This window comes from Trichosurus vulpecula, chromosome 1, assembly GCF_011100635.1.
Source record: "Trichosurus vulpecula isolate mTriVul1 chromosome 1, mTriVul1.pri, whole genome shotgun sequence".
NCBI classification, from domain to species: Eukaryota; Metazoa; Chordata; class Mammalia; order Diprotodontia; family Phalangeridae; genus Trichosurus; species Trichosurus vulpecula.
Window position 1 is genome coordinate 404,729,697 of NC_050573.1, and position 23,161 is coordinate 404,752,857.

The 23,161-nt window shown below is 40.7% G+C and overlaps 1 protein-coding gene across 1 annotated transcript in view; it reads right to left on the reverse strand.

Annotated features, from left to right (window-relative positions):
• DAB2 (DAB adaptor protein 2) overlaps positions 1–23,161 on the reverse strand; it is a 66,388-nt gene that overhangs the window by 20,280 nt on the left and 22,947 nt on the right. Inside the window, exons 2-6 of the mRNA XM_036759865.1 lie at positions 5,696–5,886; positions 4,149–4,288; positions 3,569–3,667; positions 2,575–2,706; positions 250–333 (exon numbers count right to left, since the gene is read on the reverse strand). Of these exons, the coding sequence (XP_036615760.1) occupies positions 250–333; positions 2,575–2,706; positions 3,569–3,667; positions 4,149–4,288; positions 5,696–5,786 (546 nt within the window). The 5' untranslated portion in view covers positions 5,787–5,886. The remainder of the gene's footprint in view (positions 1–249; positions 334–2,574; positions 2,707–3,568; positions 3,668–4,148; positions 4,289–5,695; positions 5,887–23,161) is intronic.

Genomic DNA, 23,161 nt, shown 5'->3' on the forward strand with positions numbered 1-23,161 from the left:
CCTTAGGGTTACACCGGAAGCCTCGATTTGTGCTAACCCCATGGTCTCCAAGTGTTTCCCAAGCAGGTCAATTAAAATGGTACTATGATCTGTGGCTGTCTTGACAAGAGATTAAAGTCAAGTATTTCAGTGATAAGCAATACATTCAGATACAATAACCCGAATGCTCTATGACTGAAGTAATTAAAAAAACCCCAACAACCTGTCGAGCTATCTATTCCTGCCACCCTGTCACACTCTAGTACTTGCCTTTCTCTTATCTTCTTCTTCCTTTTTCTTGACATTATAGATGACTTGAAAAAGATCTTTAAGATCAACTACTAATGGTTCTGCCTGAAAACAAAGAGAAATATTTAGTGATTCCTAGATAGCTATTTTTCCTCTTCCCCCTTGTTAAATTGTAGATTAGAACAAATTTCTTCTTTCATCCCAAACCTTCTCCCATTCATGGATGAAGATTGCAATTGAATAGACTGATTGGAGTGAGTCAGGTAATGTGGGCCATCTCTACTGAAATTCTGCCAGGCAACCTCATTGTATTGTGGGATTTTCAAAAGCTGTGGCCAGGGGCACACAAAGCTTGACAGGACTTGCCAAGTTGGAAGGGCTTTGAGAATTGGCCTAGTGACAGATGACATGTCTGCCATCTAAGAATCAGCCTTGTTGAGTACAAAGACTCATCACTCAAAGGCTGGCCACCAGGTTATTAAATATTTTAGCCACAGCAGCTCATAAAGACAACCAGAAGTACCAGGGAATAGAGGAGTTGCGATCATCATCAGAAGATGAATCATGCTTATCAAACAATAGATCTTTTCAATAAGTAGGGTGGGGATAGAGACTGAACCTTTGATTTCATTGGCATCCAGAAATCCCAGGCCAGGAGACTGCCTCTACCAGTGCAGGTCAGCACCTTTGCCACAACTTAGAAACAACTTAGTTACATGACTTCTCCAGGATCACAGAACATGTATATTTCAGAGGCAGAATCTGATTCAGATTTTCTTGGACTCATGGTCAGTGATCTCTCCACTATTCCATTCTACTGGGGTACTGTGCAGCTCACATTTACATATTGCTTTAAGGCTTTCAAAGCACTTCACATACTTTTTATTTGTTCCTCACAATAGCCCCGTGAAGGAAGTGCTACAAGTATCTATTTTACAGATGAAGAAATTGAGCCTTAGCAAGGTTAATCTGGGTGGAGTCAGAACTAAGCAAGTACTTGAGTTAAAATATGAACCCAGATCTTCCTGACTCCATTATTCATGTTAGAGAATTGACAAGCTAGTGTTTTCCTATCATTATTCAATGCATTCTAATTGTTTCTAGGTCTTCCCTGTACATTGCCAATATCAGATACACATGCACAAATGCACAAACACATATATGTATATATTATAGATAGATATCATTCTATAAATAGCTATTACCCTAGGATCTAGATAGGATGAGTCCATACAAAGATGGCTGCTACATTGTGCCTATCAAATGGTCACCAATAAATAGATTTTAAAGTATATCAAAGTATATTCAAATTTAAAGTATATTCAAATTAGCATAGATGAAGACATTCTGGATCCCCTCTAAGTCTTACCACACTTAACTGCTTTCAAGACAGCTCCCAGCTGGGTAACAAGAATATTTGTGCATTGTATTCAGCCAAGGAGACTCTTATCAGTCATAAATTAGTTCTAGAACTGCCAAGAAAGCTCATTCAAATCGAGCTATACTTCACTGTTCTTTTTTTCTGTTCTGTCTAGAGCCCCAATTCTTTTTAAAATGGTTTTAAAAAAAGGCTATGTCACATAGGTTTCGTTTTCTGATTGATGGAAGTAACCAATTGTGTTTAGAATGCTGACTCACTTAAGCATGCCTCTCTGCTCTGATGCTCTTACAGATGTGGAACAAGGCATATGCTGTCATATATGGTTAATGTGTAGGTTTGTTTTCCTTAGCTCTGCTGCTTTGTTATGGAAGGAAGAGGGTGGAGAGAACGGAAAAGAAATCATTGAAAAGTGACAGCAATTTAAAAAATAAAAACCATCACTAAAATAAAATGGGTCCAAATGAAAAATAAAGAAGGAATCTAGATGCTTAGGGCTTCCTAAAAGGAATTCAGGTTTTTCTTTTTGTTTCTTAAATTTGAAAACTGAGAAAAATAGGTGCTGTGGGTTAAACATACAAAGATAGGTAAGGTGGACCCCCCGCCCCAAAAATCAAAGTCCCATTGACTAGAAAATCAATTTGTATAATTTATTTTTATTTGGTTGTCAATGTTTGCTTGAAGACACACTTAGGCATTCCCCACCCCCCTTCTATCTGCCATGTTCTGAATTGTTTATATTTGCCTTAGAGGAGGGCGAAGGAGAGAAGAAATGGAGTCAGATGCATCTCTACCTCACCTACTTCTCTATGTATCCATAGCTAAGTGTGGTATTTCAGGGAAATATTGGAAAGAATTGTTTTTTGTGTGTGTAATGTATAAAATCCCTTTTATTTTAATCTCAGTTCCCCTCTCCTTCCCCTATATACTCCCCCTCCCTCACTACCCCTGGGCCCTAGAGTTCTTACCTGCTGTGCAGTTTTTATGGCAAAGAACTGGTGCTGTCCTTCTCCTCCACACACATAGCCAAAAGCCCTATTGTCTGTCACATCTCGGGCAATGAAAGAGATCTTGTTTACAGGATGTTCGTGCTCGATCACCTGTGACAAATTTATAACTTGTTTCTGGAAAACCGCAAAGGCCATTGACCAGTCAGCACTACTAGCACCTCGCACTTTGACTGACATTAGACATGCCCCTTCAAGGAGCTAGAATTTGAGGGAAGAAAAAATTCTGGCCTCTCGTTGACTGCTAAAGCCATATTTTCCCTTGCAGGGCAAGCAGTAAAAAACCTCAATGGAAACAATGCATCTTCTGTTAAAACTATTTTCGTTCTGCAAAGTTGTTTTTTTTTTAGATGCTGTAGTATAAGCACTAAATAAAGGGAAGATTAGAGGACCAGAAGTTTTCGAAGGGAATAACTAAGAAACAAGTAGGCCTACATAGTCTCTTGGCTAAAATAAAACCTAAAGTAGGGTATAAGGAGGATATAAGAGGTCTAAAAGCCAGTAGATTCGCTTGAGAAGAAAGCCATTAATGGTGGTTTAGAGAGAAGGCTCCAGCCTTTGTAGGAATAGATATTTCCTCTCTTCTGCCACCCAATTCTTAAATGATCATTTGAAGGGATGTTCCTATTTAGATGCTGTTGCTGAGTTACGCGTAATAAGGGAGAACCATTCCAAAATGGTCTGTCTAGTTTAACAACATTTCATGAGGTTGGAGAATTTGCACACAAAAAGAATTGATTAGCATTTGATTTCTCATTTTCTTCACTCTCCTCTCTTTCTAGTTAAAAAAAAATAAAGAAAAAAATCCAGCACCCCCAAGGGCAAGATCGCATTTCTCTTACAGAGCTTCAGGTGGAGTGAAGGAAGCTTACTCACTCAAGTTTCCAAGTTCTCAAAACCAGCTAGTGACATCAAGGACAGTCAAAAACCAAGTTCAATGCTAGTGGAGTCTTACCCCAGTTTTCTCATCAATTATTTTAATTCCAGAGAGAGAAATGTTCAGCCAGATCTTCTGTTTGTGCTGTCCCTGAGACCGAGCAGCTACTGACATTCCCTGGAAGGGAGGGTTGGGAAAGAAGAGAGATTTAAAGCTGAAGATCATGTCAGGGTGAGTGTTAATATTCACATTGGGTCACTGTCCACATAGCAGATGTAGGCATGTTAAGAACCTGGTTAAACATTTAAATAGGGGCTGAGGGGGAGGAGTGTGATGGAAACTAAACACAGTATGATTAATCACTCCAGAAAGATGAATATCTGTGTTAAAAGAGCTTCTAGTTTTAATAGTCAAAATAATCACCAATGACTTCCCTCAAATATAGAAAACAACAACCTTTGATGTTTGTTATTTTCCATCCCTTTCATGCCCATGCCATCTTCTTGCCCTACTACTACTCAAACTTCTGCCCTTGAGGCTATACTGCCCTGACAGTGGAGAGCCCAACTGTGCCTCACCACCCCAACCATCATTCTGCTTTGCTACTGCACATTGATATCATTCATTTCTCCCTGTATTACAGAGGTCAAGTCTTTACCTTCAACTTCATCATAGAGTCTTGACACATTTTATCCCCTCTTGCCTCTGGCACATCATCAATGCCGATTAGTTTGGCCTTGTATTTTACTCCATCACCTTTGAACCTGGCCAAGAGATATTCATCTGTCTTTTCTGTCCCTAGAGAAGGAAAAAAATTAAAGCTTATAAATTAAAATATAACCCTAAGGTAAAAGCTGTATGAAGTATTTGACACAAGACTCAGGAATGAACATGCTTCACAACGTCTACAAGGTTTCAGAATATTTATGGCTACTCTTGTCTCTTGGTTACACAAGGATTAATCCAGTTAATTGAGCAAGTCAGCTGTTTAGTTTTCTTCCATCTCTGATTGTCTTTTGGCAATGTCACATTCAGTAATACTTTACTCAGAGAATGGAGGGGAAGGGTAGAGTGTAAAGAAAAAAGAATGCTTTGATTTAGTTCCACATCCCTAAGAAGATATGAAAGAGATGTTACCTAGTAACATCTTGGTGCTGAAGATTTCATCCAGATCTAAATTGCTTATAGCCACAACACCCTCCCTTTTTCTTGTGCTTTGACAACAGAAGTCTAAAGACCTTCAATGGGGCTTGCAGATCTCATTACTCAACTACTCTAGACTGGTGTCATGGTGTTCCCTTGAAAATATTTTTCATGAAACAAAATGCTATTCCAGAACTAGTGGCATATGAACGAAATGCAATATTATTTTTCCATTAAAATGGTGAATGAGAAAATCAGAGAAATCTGGAAAGACTTTTTACAAACTAACAGAGCAAAACATACAGAGCTGTAATTGCAAAGGCCATAATAATGTAAATAAAACCACTACAAAAAGGCAGCTGCTTAGAAGTTGGAGTCTTTGTATAGACAGAGATGTAGATTAGCATTGACTTCCCACCTTCCCTCCTTTCACATCTATCATTAAAAAAAATTCTAATTCCTTTCATGAGGCAAGATTACATTTCTCTTATCAAGTGGGGTAAAGGAATCTCAAGGTCATAATAAATATCCATCAATTGTAAATCCAGATCAGATGATTATGGATGCCAGACCTGGCAAATAGTTACTGTAATGGTCTGCTTTTCTTGGTTTAATGGAGTGTTGTGGGTGTTGGGGTGGAGTGAGGAGAGAAGATATAGAGGGAAAAGATGGATGTAACAAACACAGAGACTAGTTTTGGAAAATTGAGAGTTATTAAAAAACTTCATGGTGGTCCCCAAGTGACAAAGCAATCATGCTTCTTGTGACAATCAAGTATAACATCTCTTCTCTAATTACCTTCTCAGTTGAAAAAAAACCATAGTTTCGTCCCCTATTTTCTATTTAAGTTGAATAATCTTTCTCAAAGGTTCCTATTTTCTCAGGCTCTGGTAGATTTCATTTAATCTTATACTTATTGGCGATTCAGCGAAAGTATCTTTTCCTTCTCTCGCTGGCTCAGCTCTTCCTTGGTGTCAGAATTTCTCTAACACTAAAGTAACAAACTCACGGAAAATGTAATTTTTCTTTTCCAAAATATCAGGTCAGGAAGATCCTCTGTACCTTTCTTTTTTTCTTTCTTTGATGATGATTTGGGTGTTGCCTGTTGATCAGGCTGACCATTGGCCATATTGGTTTCTACTTCAGCAGACATTTTGAGGAAGTTGGCTGCAAACCCTGGCTCCAGGAGATGCTTAGAGATCCCAGGAGGATTCACAATTGGGGAGTTTCAGATAGACATAATCCAAGATGATCTGTAAAGGAGAGTCAGAGGCATACGCCCACATAAGTTATCTATACCAAGACATAAGAACAATAGAACTTAGCATACAATTAAGTGCTAAAGATTCTATTTGCTAATTTTTCCCATGTTTCCCTTTTGACAGAGTTCTGATGTTTGAGAGACACTATTTCCAGGCTAAGTTTTTAACCAGTTCAACAAGGTCAATTATTTAAATGTAAATTGATCCTGTTGTGTGTCTCCACAGGTTAGTTATTTAGCTGTTTCAGTTTTGTCCAACTCCTCGTGAACCTGTTTGGGGTTTTCTTGGCAGAGATACTGAAATAGTTTTACCATTTCCTTCTGCAGTTCAGTTTACAGATGAGGAACTGAGACAAACAGAGTTAAGTGACTTGCTCAGGGTCCACAGTTATTAAGTGTCTAAAGCTGGATTTGAACTTAGAAGACAAATCTTCGTAACTCCAGGCCTGGTGCTCTATCCACTGCACCACATAGTGCCCCTAGGTGCCCTAGGTTATTACCTAGATATTTTTGGATTGAAGTTGAGCAATTGGATTAAGACATCCACTATGAAAAAGTCCCACCCCCATTCATTGTAGGTTACAGGTTTTTAGGACTGAGTACTTGTCAGAAGTTGAGTTTACAAGACCCTACTAATGCCAAGTAGGACTAACATCTCAATTAAATCTAAACAGTAAGTCCCTGCACATACAAGACACTGTGTTAGATAACAGTAATACAAAGATAAAACACTCCCCACTTTATGGAGTTTATACTCTATTGCATGGGGTGGGGGGGGGGGAGGAGGAAGGGAAGGAATAAGACTTGTATGCAAATGATAGAGGTCAGAATAGAATTAGAGGCATAGGAAAGATCCAAAGTAATCTAAAAGCATTTAGGGATACTTTGCTGGATGGAGAAAAGAGAAATAAGTTCACAGAAGGATCCATCCACGTTGGACTTGAAGGAAGAAGATTGTCAGCAGTGAGAGGTATTGTAGGAATGAATTCTAAACATGGACCAACCTAATAAAGTACAGAATAGCTACTAGTCTAGTCTGATTTGTACTTGGAATACATGAAAGGTATTGTGTGCATCAGGGCTAGAAAGACACATTGGGGTGTTTTAACAACCCAGCTAGCAGCTTCTGTGGGGGCGTAAGATGCACCCAGGACACTGCCGGGACCCAGGACGCTGCTGGGATGCTGGAAAAGCACAGGTTCTTTTTATCTGCTTAAACAAGGAAAGCACGGTGAAGGGGTTGACCAGCTTACTTTAATCCAGCATTCAGTTAGCATACAGACAACATTCATTTAGTTCAGGGGAAAAGGCCAGCATTCAGTTAGCATTCAGTTAGTTCAGGGGAGCATACAGACAAGCATCAAGAGACAGACCAAATACAGATTCACGTACTTCAGGGGAAAAAAGCCAGCACCCTGAGGTTCAAAACATTCATTTAGTTCGGGGGAAAGACAAACCAGCACCCTGAACCTCAAAACCAAAATACAAACAAGTTACAAATATCAACAGACAGACCCAATACAATTCATAGTTACCAACATCTGGGCTCAGCCCGAGAGCAAGGGCTGGCCCAGAGTCACGCTTGCTTGCCGCTGCTTCCCACACCAACCAGAAAAGGAAAGAGAGAGCTTCAAGCTGTCCTCTCCCCTCTTATAGAGTTTTTGACATCATCAAGCACTGCCTGAATGACCAGGGCCGATTGGTTCTTGACTTGGCCTCCCCCCCAACGTAGAACAGGTTCTGGAGCTAACACCTCCCCTCAGCCAGCCCCATGACTCATCACACAGGAAGTTCTGATTCCTGGTATGGTGGCTGGACTTCCTGCCCGGGAAGAGCAAGCCACAGCATCCAGAGGCTCGATGAGGTAGGCTGAGTCACTCAAAGAAAACAAAGGCCATTCCGGTTACACTCCACCCCTTGTGCTCTAGGATACATGTCTTACTAGATTATGTATCCTAGAGCACACACATTATGATACAATTACAAAGGAAACTAAAACATATTCACAATAAAGCAAAACATATCATTCGGTGACATTCCCAAATATTGGTTTATGATTCAAATGTAATCCACCCCTAGATCCCAGCCAGATAAACTCTTCAATCAATCATCCCAAAATAATTATTAATAATTCAAATGTCCACCCCTAGATCTTTGTATCCATTACATAGGATCAATAACATCATAATAATAAAACAACATAGCAAGAATAACACAAAATAAGTACTCAGAACACTATCATCATTCCCCCCCCCCAAACAATTGGGGCTCAAAATCTTGGGGTAAGGGGTGAAGGTCTCATTTTCCATAGCTTCTTCATGCTGAAATTGGACGTAGAGCTGTGCCTGCCCCAAAGAGTCCCATTCCAGAGGTCAGTTCTTTCAGCAAGCTGGCAGTCACCACGTGCAGTGTACTTAAGCCTAAAGGAGACAGAACTAGCAACAAAGTTAACCAAAACAAAGAACAAAAAAGTAGGCAAGTATGGGCTATTATCCTTTAAATAAAATCATCTCCAGTTTGGTTGAGATTTCAGTTATGCAAAGATCCAATATCAGAAGCCAAACTCAGGTGGGAAATGTTTCTTTTCAAAGGGAACAAGCTGAGGAAGCCAAGAGCATCCCACCCTAGATGGAGACTAGGATTGTCCTCCCAGCCTTTCCCCAGATGTACAAGCTTTCCTGTGTTAATCACATGAGGCCACCTTCCCTCCGAGTATGACTTCATCTGGCTTCCGTTTTACCCATACCTTAGCTCCCAACTTTATTCTATCAATGGAGCAAGACCCTTTTGCTCCTGTTTCAAAACTCCATGTACAATACAATCTCAGGACATTGGCCCTTTCAGCACAGTCCTTCAGGGCCAGGCTTATCAGCTTAAGCCCTGGGAGGAAGGGATTATCTCCTGCTCTGGGCCCCTGGGAAACCTCACCTAGCACTTCCACTCGCCTGTTTTCCTTCAGGCCTTCCTTGCTCCTAAGGGTCCAAAGTACCTGACTGTTTTCTTTGCTCCTGAGGCTCCACAGAACCATAGCCACTTCAAGTACAAAGAGAAGTCCAAAAACATGGAAACATTCAACCAACCCAGCACCCCAAAATGCCATGCTCTCTTGTTAAAGCCAGATCCTGACTAAGACTACGCCATATGTTTTAACAACCCAGCTAGCAGCTTCTGTGGGGGCGTAAGATGCACCCAGGACACTGCCGGGACCCAGGACGCTGCTGGGATGCTGGAAAAGCACAGGTTCTTTTTATCTGCTCAAACAAGGAAAGCACGGTGAAGGGGTTGACCAGCTTACTTTAATCCAGCATTCAGTTAGCATACAGACAACATTCACTTAGTTCAGGGGAAAAGGCCAGCATTCAGTTAGCATTCAGTTAGTTCAGGGGAGCATACAGACAAGCATCAAGAGACAGACCAAATACAGATTCACGTACTTCAGAGGAAAAAAGCCAGCACCCTGAGGTTCAAAACATTCATTTAGTTCGGGGGAAAAACAAACCAGCACCCTGAACCTCAAAACCAAAATACAAACAAGTTACAAATATCAACAGACAGACCCAATACAATTCATAGTTACCAACATCTGGGCTCAGCCCGAGAGCAAGGGCTGGCCCAGAGTCACGCTTGCTTGCCGCTGCTTCCCACACCAACCAGAAAAGGAAAGAGAGAGCTTCAAGCTGTCCTCTCCCCTCTTATAGAGTTTTTGACATCATCAAGCGTCGCCTGAATGACCAGGGCTGATTGGTTCTTGACTTGGCCCCTCCCCCAACGTAGAACAGGTTCTGGAGCTAACACCTCCCCTCAGCCAGCCCCATGACTCATCACACAGGAAGTTCTGATTCCTGGTATGGTGGCTGGACTTCCTGCCCGGGAAGAGCAAGCTACAGCATCCAGAGGCTCAATGAGGTAGGCTGAGTCACTCAAAGGAAACAAAGGCCATTCCGGTTACATGGGGCTAGATTGTAGCTCCAATTGAAATCCAGGCTAAGTGGTTGTTGGTATATTATCCAGTAGGCAATGGGGAACCAGTGGTGTTTAATTCCACCCCCCACCACCGCCTCCCCCTTCTAAATTCAGAGTAATGATGTTGTTAGACATAACAAATAGTAAAGGCAAGGAGATTACTAAATTATTTTAAGTAGTTTAGCACAGTAGAAAGAATATTGGTTATGGAGTAAAAGGGAGGAATAGGGACTTGAACGGGGGGAGATGAGGAGGGGGTTTCTTTGGTACAGAGAATTCTCAGAGGTGGGGAATTCCTCTAGCCAATGCAATTAGACACCTTCTCTGCAACTTATGGTCTTAGAGAGTTTAGCACACTAAGAAGTTAAATGACTTGCCCAGGGTCACAGAGGCAGTAGGTGTCAAGGGTGGGACTTGAAGCCAGGTGTTCCGGCTCTGGGGGAAAAAGGAAGCCACATACTTCGAAGTAGTTGACTTCGATGATTAGTGAAGAACAAACTTCACTAACTATACAACTAATTTGATGTTTTAGTTGAGAGAAACCAGAAAGGATTTATTGGGAGAATATGGTAAGCATAAATCTTTTTTTTTCTTAAAGTCTGTTCCCCTTTTTTTAAGGATTTGGGTAGAAGTGGGCTATTACTACCATTGCCTATAAACATAATTTTGAAAAATGGTAGATGGTAGTCATTGAATTCTTAGAGTTGGAAGGAAACTTGAAGATCACTCATCCCACTCAGACCTCAAAAATCATGTCTTTTACATTACCAACAAGTGGTCATCAAGGCTCTCCTTTAAAAGCCATAACAGCAGGTAACCAACCACAGAACTCCTGAGGTCCACATTATTTTGGGTTAGTTCTAATTATCTTTCAGTTTTCCCAACAGCCAGCAAATTAGAATGGAATGAGTCTCAATAGAATTAAGCAAGCTAATAATTATGTACTGTTTTTTGTTCCTGAGGAAACATTGTTTTTAGAAGGTCAATTTGACAAGGCTAGACATCTACAATCTATTAATTTCTTTACACCATTATCTAAGTGGCAATATCAATACAGTACATTTTGCAACAGAGTCTCTGCTCTAGTAGGTTCAATTGGGGGGATAAAAAGGGAAAAAGTTATATCCTCATGGTTAACATACAAATCTAGGGTCCCAAGTTTTTCTAGACAAGAATATCTGAATCATTCCCAAAAGACAAAAGCATATCTTGTTTTGCAACAACTGAGAAGACAAATCTTAACTAAAGTCAAGAGACACTATTAATTGTTAAGTCCAGGAAGACTATACCCTTGGATTCATAAAACCTTCTCCAAACAAACCTACACTTAATTCTCTCTCTCAGGGGCCCCCTCTCTCCCCTCCCCTCCCCATATTTCTTCTCTCTCTTTAAGGTATCTACAGAATCACGTTCATTTATTATTTAAAAAAAGAAAAATCAGAGGACTTATTCAGATTTTTAAGTAAGTATATCTCAAAGCCCTAATGAGTTAAGAGTTCTGAGGGCTCTCTTACAGAGGTCAGTAGTCTAAATTTTGTCTCCTTCCAAGCTTTTAAATAACTAACCATTTAGGGATATCCAAAGATTAAAGGTAAAAAAAAAAGTTTATAGTTCATAAGCTTTTGCCCTCCTGTCAGTTCTATTCAAAGAGATAACTATTGTGGAAACTAAGTAACCAAAAATGCTCGAGATTTATTCATTCAAAATGCATTTATTAAAGGCTTACTATGCATTGGCATGGGGCAGGGGTTTGGGGGAGGGGAAACCAAAGACAAAAATTGAGTAGTTCCTGCCCTCAAGAAGCTTTCTTTCTATGGGGGAGGGGAGGAAATCAATGAATGTAAAAATAAATAAATGCAAAGTAACACTTGTGGGTGAGGTTTGAAAAGTAAAAAGACAGTAATATTCTTGTAAGAAAGTGGTTTGAGCAGAGTCTTGAAGGAAGCTCCCAGGTTCTAAGAGGCAGAGGGGGAAGAGGGAGGGCATTCTAGGCAGGGGGTAGAGCTGGAGGCATGTTAATCTCTGCAAAGGTACAGAGGAATGTCTTATGTGGGGGAAATGGCAGTTTGACTGGACTACAGAGTACACAAAGGAGAGTAACATTCAATATAATTGTCACGGACTTGATCTCCAAAGTATCAAGACATCACATTCCACAGATATGATATTCTATCATGTTAATGAGCTTGATTTTGGTGCACTCTCAATTCAGCCTAAACGAAGAGTTCTCTGGTAAGTCTTGCTCTTTAAAGAAAACACAAATTTATCATGAGTTTAGTTTTCTTAAGAGACATTATTTCATCCATAAAGGATTTAATTATATGTATTAGAGTTTAAGCTCTTCGAGGTCAGGAACTAGTTTTCTCTTTCACTATTTCCTAGCAAATAATAGGCCCTTAAATGTTTGTTGAATAAAGATTGGGAAAGCCAACTATCAAAGTGCCTTAGCTAAGACAGAATAGGATACTGTTTTATAGGTGAGTGTACACCGTAAAGTTACTGGTGCTGTGAATGCTCAGGTTGACCAGGAAGTGTGGTTTGAAAAATACTAATACTTAAAAGTCTTGCTATGGGCAAAGACCATGTAAGGGTGTGTGTGTGGAAGTTGGCGGGGGAGGGGGGGTAGGGGGGCAGAGGGGGGTGCGGAGGGAAAACCCATTTTTGAGCCAGTAGCACCTTTTAACAAAAATGAGTTTGAGGCCATCCAACCAGTACATTTCATACTCTCCTTCCAAAAACTCTCCCCCTAAAAACCTCACCCCCTCATAAGTGACACCTCCTAAAAACTGGAGACTAGGCCAACTAATGAGCAGGGCCACTAAGACTCGGCCCAGAGGGGCAGACCTCTTCCCTGTGGCAATTTCCTACAAAAGGGAGGGGCAAGAAATTCCAGATCCCTATTCGGTTGGTCTCAGGATAAGGAACAGATTGGGGCAAGATCCTCCAGAGTGATGTTATTCAAAACCAAGTGTAATTGTCCACATGGGAGCAGGTGCATTTATGGTTGGTTCTCCTAGGCTCTTTTTTGCTTGTGGGGATGGGGCCCTTCAAGGAAACGGGCTATTTACTTCTTGGGACTCATTGCTCCTAGATAAAGGGGCTGTGTAGATATGGAGCAGCCTGGAGACAAGAATTCTGCCTGGAAAGTAATTCTTCAACAACGTGCCACTCACAGAGATGGGGCATTGCAGAGCTAGGCTGTACTTTTCTATACCACGTTCATTCCAGGGAGAGGAGTAGCATAACTACAGGGTGGTTCCAGGATGAGCTGGGCTGGGAGGGAGGAGGACAAAAAGGTCCCAACTAGGATTCTCCCCCCACCTACCTACAATTAAGTTTGCCCTAGGTTTACCTAAGAATTTCTAGTTATGTACCTGCTATCATTAAAAACAAATTTGATAGTTGAGAGGGGCAAAAAAACCTGTGTATGAATTGATGTTTATGGAAATCATCATAGGTTTTTTAAGTTTGACACATGGAATATAGCTCAGGACTTGCAGGAAACTAGAGATTCTAAGAGGTGGAAGCAAGGAGAGAAAATTCCAGACATGGGGGTCAACCAGCACAAAGGGAAGAGATGGAGTTACTGTAAGGAGCAAGAGAGAATTAATTTTTCAAGTATCCAAGACAATCGACACATACTGGACAGACAAGGAAAACCAGGTAAATGCCAGTTTGCAGCCTCTCCCAAAAACTTCTCCAAATTTGCATGTAAAGCTGCAATATATTACTCTTTCATTAAATTGATCAAGTATTATAACTTCATTCTCAATCAATAGGCTTGCGGGGGAGGGATGAAACATGAATGCAAATAAGAGATCAAGTCTGGAGTGGTGATTTAAAAAAAAAAGTACAAAAGTGATGTTTTGAGTTAGAATGACATTTTCCCCATGTCAGGGAAGTGAGAAAAGAGGATAAGTACTGACAGAAACACTGTAGAAACACTTAAAACTCTGGCCTATAGGAGCTGGGAGAAACAGAGTTTTAAGTCAAAGGAGGAAATAGAGTAAGAAGTTATATATTCCTAGATAGGTACATTGTAACTGAAAGGTAGGCACAGAACTTCTCATTTGTCAGGTGACTCCTATGTCCAGTGTTGTCCCATGCCCAAGGCATTCCCAACTATTTTGCAAAAAAAAAAAAGAATTGGAATCGGGAAATCAGGGATGACAAATCAGTAGCCAGCAGCCAAACCAAAGTGCTACTGTCTGCTAAGGTCTGGACTTTTTTTTTTTAATTCAGAGCCAATTAAAATGAAAGAACTAAGTTGTGAGATAAAGCAGGCTACTTCCCTCACTAAAGGGCTGAGGGTTGAAATTGCCACTTTTGTCCAAGATCATGAAACTGTCACTTCTCTGCCCACTTATTTACGAAGTTGATTCCTCTGAAATTAAGAAGTGGCATTTGTTTGTTGGGGGTGGAGTTAAAAGTTAATCTGATTAGATTCTAGACCTTGTCCAACTGGGGCATTATCCCTTGGATTGTAACTTGGAATTTCCCCTTTCCAAGTGTCTCTGAGCACATGATTTGTTAGGAGCTCATAAGTCCTTTGCTTCCCCTTTTCCAACAGAGCACAGGAGAGGACTACATTAGCATTTACACTGGTAGGAATTTGCCTCCTGTCACAGGTTCATGCCTGGTCACACTGTGATTTTTAAACTACAACTCGGGGTGAGAACACTGTCATCAGCCTAGCACTGGCCTACTCACATGGGACTAACACAGACTGGGTTAATTTAGATGTCAACTGTGATCTTGATCTGAAAGGGAACTCAAAAGTAATATGAGTGGGGCCCAACTCCCTCATTTTACAGATAAAGAAACTGAGATCCAGAGAGGGTAACCTGCCAGAGGTGAATATAGTGTGGCACAGTGAAGATTCCAAATGGAATCCTTGGAACCCAAATCTAGAACATTCCACTCATTATGCACTCATCATCATTCTGGGAAGCAATGGCAAACTGGTCTGAGGCAGTATTGTAGATTGAATAAAGTTTGCCTTAGGAACTTCAATAAGTACAGACTAAAATCAGCTATATCTCCCCAAACTACTTTCTTCACACTCCCTCAAGGGTCCAAGTATTAACCCATTGAGTAAACAAAAGGCACCTGCAGAATTTATTTCAAAATTTTAACTGAATATTTCTAAGGACAGTTAAGGTCAATTACCTAACTCATTAAACAACTCTAATCTTAATTATAGGCTATTGGGAGAGGCTTCGGTGGTGTTTGTCCTTCATTCTCAAAGAGGACCAAGATGGCATGAGTTACAGCTGACTTTGATTTGAGTGAGGGAGGGCTGTGCAAGGTCACCAGCCTCACTTTCTCCTCGGAATCCTCGGAACCCAAATCTAGAACATTCCACTCATTATGCACTCATCATCATTCTGGGAAGCAATGGCAAACTGGTCTGAGGCAGTATTTGTCCTCCAGCGCCATCTGGATCCAGGGGCCTGATATTCGCCAGGATGACTGGAGAGGGCCCAGGATGCATTGGGAGACCTTGGCCCTTTCAGGCTAAGGTCTTTTCAGGTTCTCACTTTGAGTGAAGTAATGCCCATTCAGTGAATAGGGCATTCCTTGATTGGGAGAGGCTAAGTATAATCCAAATCGTGGTATTACTTGAGGGACAGGTGTTAACCATTACAACTCTAACCGTCTCAGAACAAGTATTACAATCAAGTATTAGACTGGGGGTAGAAGAAGATTACCCTCTAAGAAATATCTGGGTTTAGGTTTTCACTATTTCTGCAGTTACTTTTCTTCTCTGGCCTTCCATTTTATTATGTATAAGAATCAAGGGATTTAGGGTTCCTTCAGTTCTAAACTGTATGAGATTCTCTGATTAACTAGGGTACTTATATGGAACAAGTGGGAAGTGGAAGTGGGGGGAAAAACAAGACACAGAAAAAAGGTTTCACAGTGCTCATGAGAGCTACAATTTAAAATTGTAATAAGAATACAATGAATGGTAGCAATGCTCTAGAGACTTCTATAGATCTTTTGATTTCCCCCTTGAGTTGAGGATCTGAGTTCAAATCCAGCCTGATGAGCTTGACATTTATTAGCTGGGTGACCTTGGGCAAGTCACTGAACCCCGATTGCCTCCCCTCCTTTTCCCCCCTAAAAAGAAAAAAAATAGTTAACATTTAAATAGCACTTGGGACAGCTAGGTGGTGCAGTAGATAGAGTTCTGGGCTTGGAGTCAGGAAGACTCCTTTTCCTGAATTCAAATCTGGCCTCAGACACTTACTAGTTGTGTGACTGTGGGCAAGTCACTTAACCCTGTTTGCCTCAGTTCCTCATCTGTAAAATGAGTTGGAGAAGGAGATGGCAAACCACTCCAGTACCTCTATCAAGAAAACCCCAAAAGGGTCATGAAGAGTCAGACTCAACTGAAGATGACTGAACAATGACGGATAGCACTTCCTATGTGTCAGTCACTGTGCTAAATGCTTTACAATTATTATTTCATTCGGTCCTCGAAGCAACCTTGGGAGGTAAGTGCTGTTACTGTCCCCATTTTACAGATGAAGAAACTGAGGCAGACAGAGTTTAAGTGACTGGCCAAAGTTGCACAGCTTAAGTAGTACCTAAGGCTGGATTGGAACTTAGGTTTCTCTGACTCCAGACCCAGCACCCCATTCAATGCACCGCCTAGCTGTCTGTTTGTTGGGCCATCTTTCAAGCTACTCCCTCATGCCAACAGTTGCTAAAGGTTTCCTTGACAAGGTTTTTACTTTTTTGAAGTCTTAGGATAGCATCCTAATAAATGTGGCAAGATGAGGTAATGGTCCCCTGTTCCTTATTTACCTGTATTTGATGAGCTGTTTCTCTTCGCTATAGTAACCCAATTGACTTCCAAATGCCAGCTACTTGGCTGGCTCCTCAAGGAAGGACCAAACAAAACAGAGGCAGGCCAAGGAAAACAAGAGTCAGGAACATTATAAAAAGTGGCATAAACATCTTTACTAGAATGTCCAGTACTTTGTCCTTTTTATAGTACGAGCTTTCCTTTTCCCTTGGTACTTTGTGCCTGTTTTAGCTGAAGTGATGGATTAATGTAAAATATTAACTTCCAAGCCAAACCGTGGAGGTCAAGAACTGGCCTTTATCACCATCTTCACAGTCTCCAGTTGGGAATAAGAAGTTGCCAGAGATGCTGCAAAATCAGAGTTATTTTGTTCCTGACTCTGGAGCCAATATTTTCCTCCTGTAACTGCTCAAATTCCTATCCTATTAGAAAGGGCTGCTCCACTCTTCCTGCAAATGCCACGTCTAGGGAGCAGGGAGATTAATGAAGCCAATAGTTCATTTGGGGGAACTTGTGCATATTTACAAACATACAAGGGAATAGGCAACAGTCAATTTTCTCCCAGTTAAAGTACTTCGCCTGGCTGTGGGGCCCTAGTAACTGGAGAACATGTTTGTAAGCCAGAATGCTACACACAAGTTATGCATTCACAGGAAGCACGTGTCATTTATACTTAACCCTCCAAGGCAGGGAATGTTTCATTTCTATCTCTAGGACAAAATCAAATGGGATCTTCAAATTATAAACAAAAAAAAATTTAGTTTGTGAAGAATATTATTTTTAATGAGCAATTGCTAAGTGTTGGTATAGAGGAAAAAAGAAAGAGAAGAAAGAGAAAAGCAAAAGAAAGAGAAAAAAAAGAAGAGGAAAGATAATTCTTTCCCTAATTAAAAATGATTGGGTGAATTTGTTCATGATTAGGGGCTCAATATCCTATATGAAAGACAACAGGGCAGATTTCTTAGGGCAATATTTGCTCTATTTCAATCAAGCCAACCTAGAGATTGACTGAATCAGCCTGTTGGCCTTCAGAGCATCCAAAGGATAATAAGTTGCCAGATGTGATCTCCTGTTTGGCCTGACCCAAATGAGGATGATAGACCTCCCTATAAGACTTTTTAAAGCTTGATGTCATAGTCCTTCCCATCTTTAAATGGCTTAGTAGATCAGAAAATTCTAGAGTAAGCTGGATATGAATTATAGATTATGGATTACAGATAAAGGAACTGAAGTCAAATGTATTTTTCCTCAGGTCGCAGCTAGGACTTAGATTCCAAGGAGATGGGAGATAGCAGAAAACCAACTTAATTCTCCAGAGAACCACTCATCACAAGCCTCTGTGGATTAGCCTCCGTTGGAGAACCAGCGTACCATGATAATCTTGAAGGGAGAAGTGAGTTTCCTGTGTAAAACTACCTGTGGGCAAATGGATGCAGCCAGATAAGAGGTAACGAGCAGAGAGAGAGAGAGAGAGGAGAGAGAGATAGAGAGAGAGAGAGACGAGAGAGAGAGAGAGAGAGAGACAGAGAGAGAGAGAGAGGGAGGGAGGGAGGGGGAGAGAGAGAGAGAGAGAGAGAGAGGAGAGAGAGAGAGAGAGGAGAGCGACAAAGACAGAGACAGAGAGAGACCCCCAGCTTTATAATTTTAGCTAGTCCAAATATAAACTTTGGAAAGTCACTTAATGGCTTGGTACACATTGAATGGTACCAATCAGCCCATTAAAAAGGATGTTGCTGCCCAGAATACAGCATTTGGCTGGCTCAAAGATACTCCTTGGAGATCAAAGAATTTAACTTTGTTTCGGTACACTCCCTCTAATCAGTGCTTGGATTTTTGGAGACTTTCTTCTTCTCAGGCACATGTTAGAAGTTTGAGTTCTTAGTTTGGCAATTTAAGTCTTCCTGGCTCACTGTGAGTGAGTGACCCCACCCTTGATTTTTAAGTAAAAGCTTCCAGTAAGCCTGTCTCCTCTTAAAAGAGCCCTAGGGAAAATATGTACTGCCAGAGGCCTTGCTGCTCATTTTTCCATGCACAAATGGCCTCTAAAGAATGACTGCAAGGGGGTGGTTAAAGAATGGATGCAGAAACCCTTAAGGGGTATCTCAATCTTAGGCCCTCATGGCCTATTTTGTGGAGTAGAACCAGAGGGCATCTGAGTTTCCCAGGGAAACCTTCCTAAGCTGAGGACATGTACAAGCTAGTGCCCTTGAGAATTAGTCTATTCACTGTCAGTGTCTTATAGGCACTAGGTCAGACTGAAGGCCCACTGTATTAAGTACTGATACAAAGGATATAAGAAGGATGAAAAGAAAAAGAACCAAACCATGGGTATTCCTTTAAAAGTTGCATATAGTTTTATTTTTTGGGATGAGGAAGATGAGACAAGACTGAGAAATACACCGTTGTAGAAATGTATGCAGAAGCATGGATCTAAAGACAAAAGGGACCTCAGAAACCCTCTAAGGCCAACCTCTACATTTTATAGATGAGGTAAAATAGAGGCCCAACAGGGTTAAGTGAATTGACTAAGGACACACTGGTAAGTAAAAATCAGAGGTGGGATTTGAACCCAGGTCCTGTAATTCTAGGGATTTGGGTATCTAGTCTCCTCATGTATTCCCTGTCCCTATTCCCCTTGTTGTGCTATGTTTTAAGCTCTTTGAAGGAATAAGGGCTGTATTAAAAAGCTGATAAATCATTTGATGGAAAGGGTGGTCTCTGTGCCTGTGTAGGACCCTGGTGATATTCATACCTTAGTCAAGCAATCAAGAAACAGTTCTTAAATACTTAGTCTGTGTCAGGAATTGTGTGTTAAATGCCAGGCATAAAAAAAAAAGCCAAAAGACGTTCCCTGCCCTCAAAAGGTGGACTTTTTAATGGAGGTGATAACATACAAATTATCTTGTACTATAAAATACACATAGAATATATGAAGGTAACATGAAAGGTTCTATGCTTTTTCAACAACCACCCTTCTTCTTCTTGATCTGGCTACTTTTAAAGTCCCATTGTTCAGTTATTCCAGTCATGATCAACTCTTCCTGACACCATTTGAAGCTTTCTTCGCAAAGATACTGGAATGGCTTGCTATTTGACAGATGAAGAAACTGAGGCAAACAGGGTTAAGTGACTTGCCTAGGGTCACACGGCTAGTACATGCATGAGGCTGGATTTAAACTTCGCAAGACGAGTCCTCCTGACTACAGGCTCAGTACTCTATCCTCTGTACCACCCAGGTGCCCTAAAGCTAAAGCTTCAGCACTGACTAAACCTCTCTCGGCTAGTAGTGTTTGGGTAAATATTTAACAAATGGCTCTCAGAAAACAAAAATATGTAGGTATGACATATGAGTTTTATCTGCATTACTAACATCTCTATCTATACAATCAACAAAACAATAAATCCAGCCCAGATTTGCGGTATTTGCCTTTCTCACATTGAAAACAATTATTGTCTCTTGGAACTTTCTTCTAGCTGACTGTTAGAACAGCTAAAACCAAGCACCTGAATACTAACTCAGTGAATGACATGTGGGACCACTTATATTTTCCAGGTCAAGAGGACATCAATACATCAGCCAAAACTCTAGTTCCTTCTGGAAAAGTTAATAATGGGATTGCAGAGCCCATAAAGATAAGAGATACCTACCTATCTAGCATACTGATCAAGTCAGATTTGTAAAGATATTTTTTTAAAAAGCCTGCAGAACTTTCTTGTCTGCATTACTATCAGAGATTTGAGTTTCTCTCTCCCTGGCATGAAACAATCCTGAAGCGTTAGGAAATAACTACATTAAATGTGCCATATACATCCTTTGAATATATGGGTCTAAGGATACAATGGGACATTCAAATCAGTCCCTGTGTGGCTTGACCTATAGTGACAATCGTGCACATAAATCTCAAAAATAATTGCTGAAGGTTGCTCACATTCTCTACCCTGATGCCAATGCAATGGTGTAATCTCAAAAAACATTATATTCTTCTGGAGAGAACAAGGAAGTATCTTGTTTAGAAACATCTGTATTTGAAATAATGATTCGTTGTATACTGAGAACTAAATACACTAAAATGTGCATCAGCCCGGAGCAGAGAAACCTAAACCAAATAAATTTTTTTTGAGGCAGGTGATATTAGTTTCATCCAAACCACAACATCATTTTCACACACTGTTTTGTCCTTACTATCTTAAATTCCACTAAGCCTCAGTGGAGTTAATGTCTCAGCAGGGGTCTAAGGCATATTCCTTGTCTAAGATTGGTCTGTGTTCCTGTTTCTGAACAGAGGCCTTGTAGCCTGGTGGATAAAATGCTGCTTTTGTGGTAGGTTGAGACTCAGGAAAATCTAGGTTTGAATCCCCTTTCCAGAACTTTATAGTTAAATGTCTACGGGATCATCCTGAAAGCCCAGTGTGAAATCAAGATACCTGTAGTATCTACCTCATTAGGTTGTCAGACTCAAACAAGAGGATGTATGTGAAATTCCACAGAGATGCCAGTTATTACTATGTCCAAGCAGGTACAAACTGGGGTTTTGCCATAGTTTGCTTGGTCGGGGGAACTTGACTTTTGACAATGAATATATGCATTTATTAAGCACTTACTGTACTCAGGCACTGTGCTAAGGGATAAGGATTCAATGAAGAAGGGGGGCAGTCTCTGCTCTTCTGGATCTCACATCCTGATGGAGAGGAAGCACAACATAAGAGGTTTCAACAGCTAATTGGACAGAAAACTAAGGTCTCAAGGAGAAAAGGTGAGCAGATTTAGCCTCATTTTAAGTAGATCAATGGTAACCTTGTTAAAAATGTCAGGATCAGAAGTCAGACTGTAAGGCATAGGGAAGTGAGCACAAATTCTTTGCTAGGAGCTTAGAATTACACAATTTAGGAAGGTAGCTTTATTCTAGAAGCAGTGGGGAGCCACAGCAGGTTTTTGAGTAGAGAAGTCACTTCGATCTCTAGCTTACACTTTGGCCCTTGTGTAGAGCATGTATTATGAGACTGTTTGCCTTTACATTAAATTAGCCCCAGATTGTAATGTTTGTAATAGTTTTCCTTTTGCTATCAAGTTGTTGGACACATATTTTTGCTGCTACCCCTAGGGATCCTTGTACGACCCGATCCTCCTCCAAGTTTAAGATGGACTGGTAAAACTAGAAAGAGATTTGTCTGAATTGTGAAAGTAAGTAAGCCAAGTAACTCGATGGTGGTCTCTGACAAGTAAAAACACACAAACCTGGACAACAGTTTAGACACCTTTAGAAGAAGCAGAAAAAGTCTTGACTTCTAAATAGTTCTTATAATTGTCAGGTAAGTCACCCTTGGATAAGTGAAGTATTATTTTAGATCATAGTGAGAAATTAACTTATGCTCACTTCTCTATCCCTTATAGTCTGACTTCTTATCTGGCTATTTCTTCCAAGGTTACCATTCATCTAACTTAAAATGAGGCTAAATCTGCTTACCTTACATACCATCTCAGGAAGCACTACCTCAGCCCTGTTTGCAGGACTTGGGAGATGGGATCAGCAGAGATTCTAGAGCAATGACTAGCTGTCAGTTTTGAAGTTATGGACTTCTCAGTAAGTTACTGACTGGCAAGCTGAAATGGAAGGTGAGGTGACCAGAAATGCATAGTCCATGTCTGGTTTGTAGCAACAGAGAGGAAAGCTTGGAGAAACTATTGAAGCCATAAAGGAATCTAGAGTGCCAAGCCAGATGATTTAGGGCTTTACATTATTGTGGGTCCCCTAGTGAATTTCAGAAGTTGCTAAAATGAGATCCCTCTCTTTCCTTGGGCAGAGAGACAAGCAAAATGAGACCCAGAGACAAGAAACATTGTGTGCTCGAATCACAGCAACATAGCCTCCAGTTCTTCTCCTGGGACCTAACTCTCGGTTTTATGCTCAAGCACATCTACACAGTTTAGTATCTGCTGGGAAGGAAGGGTAAGGAATCAAAGTTAATGAGAAGTATCACCAAATAAAAATTCAGAAGTTAATATCTCTCAAGTTATGCACAGCCTCTCCTAGCTCCAACACACCTGAGAGCATGCACAAAGACACACACACACACACACACACACACACACACACACAGAGCAAGTAGTGTCATATGGATTAACTCTCTGACTACAAATAAGTACTAAATACTCTGAGTAGCCCTCTGAAGCCAAAACCAATGGTTTTGGTGAGGAAAAGGATGTAGCAGTATTTTCCCTGCTTCTAGGAAGGACTAATACATATCTATATTTATCTACACACACATATACATACATATGTATGTGCATATGCATGTATGTGCATGTGTGTATACACGTATATATTTCTTTGAGTATATATGTTTTGTATATATTTCTTTTTTATATTAGATTATATATTTCTTAGAGTGAGGTTGATAAAGGCTTTTTAGAGCTGAAAAGGGATTTAGAGATTGTCTCCACAAGTTTTAACTTTGTAACTTTAGGTAAGTCCCTTTGCCTGTCTGGGTC